Source organism: Puntigrus tetrazona, chromosome 4, assembly GCF_018831695.1.
Source record: "Puntigrus tetrazona isolate hp1 chromosome 4, ASM1883169v1, whole genome shotgun sequence".
NCBI classification, from domain to species: domain Eukaryota; kingdom Metazoa; phylum Chordata; class Actinopteri; order Cypriniformes; family Cyprinidae; genus Puntigrus; species Puntigrus tetrazona.
The window spans coordinates 1241888-1249037 of record NC_056702.1 but is presented as its reverse complement, the minus strand read 5'-3'; the positions used below and the strand labels follow the sequence as shown (position 1 = coordinate 1249037).

General features: G+C 41.5%; 1 protein-coding gene across 1 annotated transcript; it reads right to left on the bottom strand.

Moving 5' to 3' along the window:
- Window positions 1-747: 747 nt before the first annotated feature.
- On the bottom strand, window positions 748-3460 carry LOC122342481 (transmembrane protein 229A). Its single transcript, XM_043236306.1, has one exon. The coding sequence runs from the start codon at window positions 3222-3224 to the stop codon at window positions 2271-2273; it is 954 nt and encodes a 317-aa protein (XP_043092241.1). The 5' UTR covers window positions 3225-3460; the 3' UTR covers window positions 748-2270.
- Between the last annotated feature and the right edge of the window lie 3690 nt (window positions 3461-7150).

Genomic DNA, 7150 nt, shown 5'->3' with positions numbered 1-7150 from the left:
ACCCCAAAATACACAAAACTTCACGTTCGAGATCTTTAATTTGATCAGTGTAATTAGTGCATAGATTGAACAGAGACAAAGATGTGCTACACGTTCCAAATGCAATAAGTTAAAGAAGTGCATCGAATGATTTCTATTATTCTAGACTCGCACTAACATCCATGAAATGATCTAACTCTGAGGCTAATTACACAAACACAGGAAAATGATAATAATCATCCCCGACCCATTCCTTCAATTATATAAAATGTTCTTCCTCGAAGTCGGAGGGACAAAACAGTACATCTGAGCAGCTGCCGAGAGTATTTACTTCAACACGTAACCACATGCATGAAGAAAAAAGAGTTCATATAAAGTCACCTTTATGTATTATAGAAAGCTGTCTGTTCTTCTCTGCAGGACAAAATCTGGATTTTTAATTTTTTTCTAAAAGTTTTGAGGCTGATGTATAGAACAGCTCACGCAGAAATGAAAATGTGCTTAAAACGTGCGTCACACCTCTCGCCCTCCAGTGCAGTGAATGGGTGCCGTCAGAGTCCAAACAGCCGATAAAAACATTGCAGTGATAAATCAATAAACATGCACATCTTTTCGCTTCAGAAGATGCCAACTGATAGACTGGATGCTTTTTTTATCATTCTGACGGCACCCATTCACTGCAGAGCAAGCGATACAATGCTAAACTGAAAACAAACAACGATATGAGTACATTTCAACGCAATTTCATTTCTGTGTGAGCTGCCCTTTAAGAATTCATTATTCTAAGCTTTGGCAGTTTCTCTCAAACAAATCGTGACTAATTTGTCTCGAAGACGAGGAATAACCGCTCTTTTGTGAGAGGTCACGGTAGTCATTCACAGTGCGCGGTGCTCACGTGTTTAATAAAGTTGGACCATCGAGAAAGCCTCAATACTCTGAGAGATGCTCGGCTTTAGCTGCCGTGAGTGAAATCGGTTTTCTTTAACTCCGCACCCCGAGGCCTGGTTTTTAATCGCAGATGAACCGAGACACGCCTGAACCCGTTTCGGTGCGGATGCAATATTTCAAAAGAGTTACAGAAGTCCAGCTGCCTGGAAGTGTTAATGAAGGCACTCGGTTGCTCTCGTCCCGTTCAAAGCTAAAGGAAGAGTCACAGTTTATCTCACAATCGGTTCGCTACGGTCCGAGCAGAGCGGCTCATTATCAGGACCAATGCCGCGGTCTCCACATGCAAAAAAAAAAATCCCGACGCATGCAGTTACGAGGGGAGACCGTCCTCATAAACCCCATCATGCAGTAAAACCATCACCCAGACGGCCAATACTCGATAACCATCAAAGCCCAGCGGTGTTATTTGCGTTAGTAATTCGTGAAGTCCGCGAGGTTCGTCTTGAACACATTAGGTTTAAAGCACATTAAGGCTGCTAACGCAGCTACCCTCGTTTCTCGGAGGAAACGTTTCTCTGAGGGCGTGACGCTGGTACAAAACCCCCCTGAGGAGCAGCAAGTTGTGGGTTTTCTTACGTTTATGCCTCTGAGAGCGTGCGAGTCTGTCCGCGTGTTCACATCCTGGGCTTTTCTGTCAAATCTTTTTGGGCCAGTAAGGCGAATTATTACTAAACCATTTAGAAACTACATCATGTGACCTCATACGATAGATACATTCAAATAAAGTCGGAGGAGACGGGCTAGTTGTCACACATGTAGTCCAGCTGTTTGTTTTAATATATTTTTTTAAAATGCTGTTCTCAAGCAAAAGTTGATACTATATATTTTTTATATATATATTTTTTTTTTTACCAGGGCAAGCTCTCCTAATGTGGTCAATCATAAATTAAATGATATAATTATATATTATTAGTATTATTATTTATCATTTGAATGTGTAATTACAAACGTTTATAAATTAAATCAATATAAAAATTATAAAATGTCATATATATATTTATTCAATACGAATATCGCTAATATTGTAGTGTTATTATCTACTATAAAATTGCTAATATGCTTTATCTGAATACTATAATCTATAATGCTACTGGCTATGTTTCATGCTATTTTGTGCTTCACAATTATTTTAGTATTTAAATATAGCAAAAAATCGGGTTCTCGTTGTGACAACTTGCCCCAAAAAATTACCTATATATTTTTTTCCACTACATTCTAGGAGCATCTCGACACGGAAGACGACTTCAATTAAACCTGGAGTGACAACTAGCCCTGACCTCCTCGTTCAAGAGCCTTTCCGCTGGTCCCAGGAGGACATATTAGGAAAACGTGCCCACATGCATTTAGTCTTTCTCCAGCTTCCCTTTGGGCAGCAGGCGTCCATTGGAGCCAGCGTTCGGCATCTCCTCATCATTCCTGTCATTGCACACAACCCTCAGAAGAACATTCGACAAGACGTCTTGATACAGACTCAGGCAGACCCATCCTGGAAGATACAGCAACGTCACCAGCCCCATAAAATTGAGAGGATAGTGGGAATAGTCCCAGGAACAGGCGTCATACCGCCTCAGAGCGAAGCCCCAGCTGAACTCCCACGTGTAGATGAAGCAGATGTAGATGGGGAGCCGCTGCAAGGTTCCCCATCCTCTCCTGAAGTGCAGGTGGAGGTAGAGCTTCTCCACCACGAAGCTGCAGCTCCCATACATGAGGAAGGACCACAGGGACGTGTGGCCCCTCAAGAACCCGTCCGCTTTCTCGAACAAGTTAAACACAGAAGTGAAGAGCACCTCGTCCAGAAAGCCGTGCATCCCAAAGAACGCGAAGCGCAGGACGCCGGGTAACCCGTTCGGGCGGGACGACCTCAATAACACCCGCTTTTCCTGGTACTGCAGACTCAGGAAGCCCTTATGAAAGACATTCGTGAAGTACAAAGCCAGGATGTAATGCACAAGGAGCTGCGTGACGGAAACCGCTCTGATGTTCTCGGTGCAGGTCACCACGCTCTCTATTAAGATCTGCAGGCAGATGTACAAGGAAGGGTAGAAAACGAGGTGAAAGACGACGGGTCGCTCTCGGAAGCATCTTTTTTGCAGGTAGATCTTCTCCAGAACCAGATGCGCAATGGAGTGCACGACGCACAGATACGGAGAGGAGAAGCCCAGCAGTCTGAAGTCGCGGTCACCCAGGAACCGGCGCGCGGAGGACTGCAGGACGTCCAGCGTGACTCCGTGCATCCCGTAGAAATACATGCGCATCCACTGCGGTAAAGCGGGCTGCGCTCGCCTCGTCGTCTTCATCGTCGCCGCGTCTGTCCTCGAACGCGCTCAGATGTCGCCGCGTCTTTGTCTGACGGTCATTTTACGCCGCGGCTCGCCGGTGACACGCTGCGCCCCCGCGAAGCCCGAAACCTCACTAGCCGCATTTCTTCTTGCACGGTCATTGGAAGGAACGAGACGCGCAGGGAAGAAAGGACGAGTCATATTAAACCCACCACCAGGCGGCGCTGCACTATTCATCCGAACTCATCATACACAGTTCACGTTGTTGTATTATTTTAGAATGTATAATAATTTATTATGTTTATTTTATTAATAGTTTAAATAATTTCGTCGTATTGTTATATATACATTGTTTCTATATTGAATATATTTATAATATAAATTGTATAGACAGAAAAAATAAATAAATAAATAAAATAAAAAATATATATACACACACACACACACACACACACACACACACACACACACATATATATATATATATATATATATATATATATATATATATATATATATATAATTAAATATAAAATAGCAAAAATATAAGAAATAAAAAACACACACACACACACACACACACACACACACACACACACACACATATATATATATATATATATATATGATATTTTATATTTTGCTATTGCTGCAATTATATTTTTATATTTTTATATTTAATTATATTCTCTCTCTCTCTCTCTCTCTCTCTCTCTCTCTCTCTCTCTCTATATATATATATACATACATATATTTATAATTTATAAATGCATTATCTTTATCATATATATATATATATATATATATATATATATATATATATATATATATATATATATATATATTATATTTATGTCTATACAATTTATATTATAAATATATTCAATATAGAAACAATGTATTTTTCCAGACTATATACATGCATATGTGTATTTATATATACATAATAAATATGCACAGCACACATGCATATACATTATTTTTAAAAACCTTTTAGTTTGGACGTGATTAATCATTTGATAGCACTGATATCTCATATGTTATCACCAGGCCTCACTTGGGTTTGCCTCTAATGAACTGGAGTAATATCTCTCTCTGGGATTAGACATTAGTCAACCTGAACCTCAGTCTCTTCATCATGACACAAGGGACACTTTCCTCTGGGCTAAAAGTCTTTTTCATCCATATTTAAAAGCCCACTATGCTCTCAAATACCTCATTATTGTTGTAGTGTAACTCAACACACAATTCAGAAACTGTGTACGCTCAAGAGTTCATTTAGCTTTTTACACTACGTTTGTAAATATGAAGCCCGGAGAGGTTTGAGTTTAGAGACACTTCTGCTGAAGTACGACACGCTGTTATCTCCGAGCTCCAGTGATCCTCCGGTGTTTCTGGAGGTGACAGATTAGCTCCGAGCACCCATCCGGGCAAACCGTTATCTGTGAGAGCCCCGGGGATAACAGGGAACGGGAAGCGGTCAGAGGTCCTCAGCGGCTCCATGACTATATTATGCTGAATCACGTTATATTCTTCATTTGCAAGTTGCTTTGAAGGAAAGCGTCTGCTAATTAAAAGACCACTGTCAACGAACAAACTACATTAAGTTGAAAGAAAATAACAAATTACTTCTTAAATGCAGGAGTACATTTTATTTGTTTTACTGTTTTTTTTTTTTTTTTACAATATTTTATTTTTCACAATAGCTGCAGCAACACTGCAGTTCTTCACCGCGGCCACTAGATGGAAGCAAAGCGAGATTTTAACTCGAGGCGTCGCTCTGCTGCCCTTAGGAAGGAAAACATAATTGTATGTGAATGGCAAATTATTAGCAAGCTGCTACATGATCTTTCAGAGCATTGCAGCAATGCTGAAAGCAATAAATCGCTTTAATTTATCCCAGCTTGGCCACAGTGTTTCAGAGCAGCAAAAAAATGATATTATATAAATTTATATATATGAATTATATAAATCTCACCCCCTTGGAATGCCTGGCTTGATCATGTTAATATGCTATCAGTCGTTCTTTTGATTGTTTTTCCCTCCTGCTTTATTTAGACACGTTAAGTCTTTGGATAGTTTGTTGAAAGACGCCACGGTCACTTTAAAATAGGCCTTTTTGTGCAGGCTTATGATTGTCGTAGTTTTAACTCACATTAACAGACGTTAGCGGGAAGTGGCATGAATGAAAACGAGGCTGTGCATTCAATGGTTCGTAGTTCAGACGAAAGATAAAATATTCAACGGGAACTCCATAAAACTCCATATACCGTGGTTAAGCTATGGTTAGTGTAGCAAAAGCATAGTTCATTTGTGGTTACCGTGGTTTAACTATAGTAACCGTGGTTTCTGGTTTAATTTTACTTCATTTTTGTAAGGGTCAGAAAGCCTTAAAAATATCTCAGTTTGTGTTCTATTTAACTTTTGGGTGAACTATACCTTTAAATAATTTGCAACTTCATTTTGCCCACGTTAAAATAATGTCCCTTCCGTTTTAAGTCTAGCACATCCGATGCCTGTTTTTAAATGAAAAATAAAGTGGATAGGATGTACAGAAATCTGAGTTAGAAGCTTATTGAAAGGTCGTTTCCATTTAAACAGACATGCCCACGTTGTTTTGAATCGAGCTATTTTTTTTACGAATGTGCTGAACTTTCAATTAATTAGCTGCTATTGGTAAACGGCTAGCTATAACAATAAAGTCACGGTAGACTGTAAAACTATTTGCACTATTTTGCACGTTTATAATTACGATACATTAATACACATATGCCCTGAAAAATACGTTTATTTAGAGATATACGATCAGCATGATTAATGGTGTCATCTATACAGTGCAAAAGATGAACTCAGTGCATGGGTAACTAAAAATGTAATTTCAGATCCCATTTCCTCCAATTTGAGTGTCTTATTGGTTTGTGCGGCTCTGTTTCGTGTCAGAGGGGCGCGGCCGGGTCACGAGGGGGAGGAAAAAACAGAGTCCCGCGAGGGTTTCACTCTTGTTTACCGTTTCCAAGCTTGATTAGGCATTCCCTTCGCTTTCCGCTCTCCCCGGGTCCTCCGCGCCGAGCCTCGCATCCGTAATGAGGTTTTAAACGATCTCGGCCGAGATTTCCACAGCGTCCGCGCCCGGTCTAGACGGCCGGTTCAAGAGCAGATTGAAGCCTCGGACCGAATCTGAATCACGCGAAAACCGCCAATATATCTCCATTACACAGAGACCGGAGCAGTTGCCTGGCGCTATCTTTACCTCCCATCTGTAATTCATATCTCTGAGGTTGCATTCTAAGGCCGTTAAAAGCAGAGCAAGGTCATCGCCATGGAGACAGCGACTTCAGCTGCAGTCTCTCTCCTCACATTTTCACATTCGGTCAGTTAGCGTGTTTACAGCCGAGGCCGGATAAGCATCCGTGGGAGGAGGTGAAAGGTAGGGAAAGAAGGACAGCCAGATGCTGGGCGGCCTGCGCGGCGTCCTCGGCACGTCCTTGCGTCTCGGCGTCCAGCTGCGTCATCGGCCGGAAAAACACACCTTCGCATTTTACATCTGCTCGCGTTAAACGGCGAGATAGCCCCGTGCGAGAACTGAATAAAGACACAAGCCGTAGCTCTTTTTTTTTTTTAATGAGCTCCCACGGCGGCCCGAGGATGAGCTGGAAACTAGGCTGAACGCTCTCGCGCTCGAACCGGAGGTAACAATGCGTGTCAGGTTGAAAGGCTACAGGACGTGTTTCATGAGACTGCTGCCGAGGGAGAACAACGCGCCGCCAAACTCCACGCTTGCTAATAGAATACAGAACGAACTGACAAAAGATGAGCTAGAAACGGAGCAAGAGAAGCCAGCGACCAAAAATGCTTGCATGAGCAAAGTTAAGTAACGATAGGGTTGCTATTCAAAGCTTAAGGGCAGAAATGAATACTTTTCTTCAAGAAGGATGCGTTAAAGG

Coding starts and splice junctions, on each gene's coding strand:
- LOC122342481 (XM_043236306.1), bottom strand. CDS start 3,224: ATGAAGACGACGAGGCGAGCGCAGCCCGCTTTACCGCAGTGGATGCGC.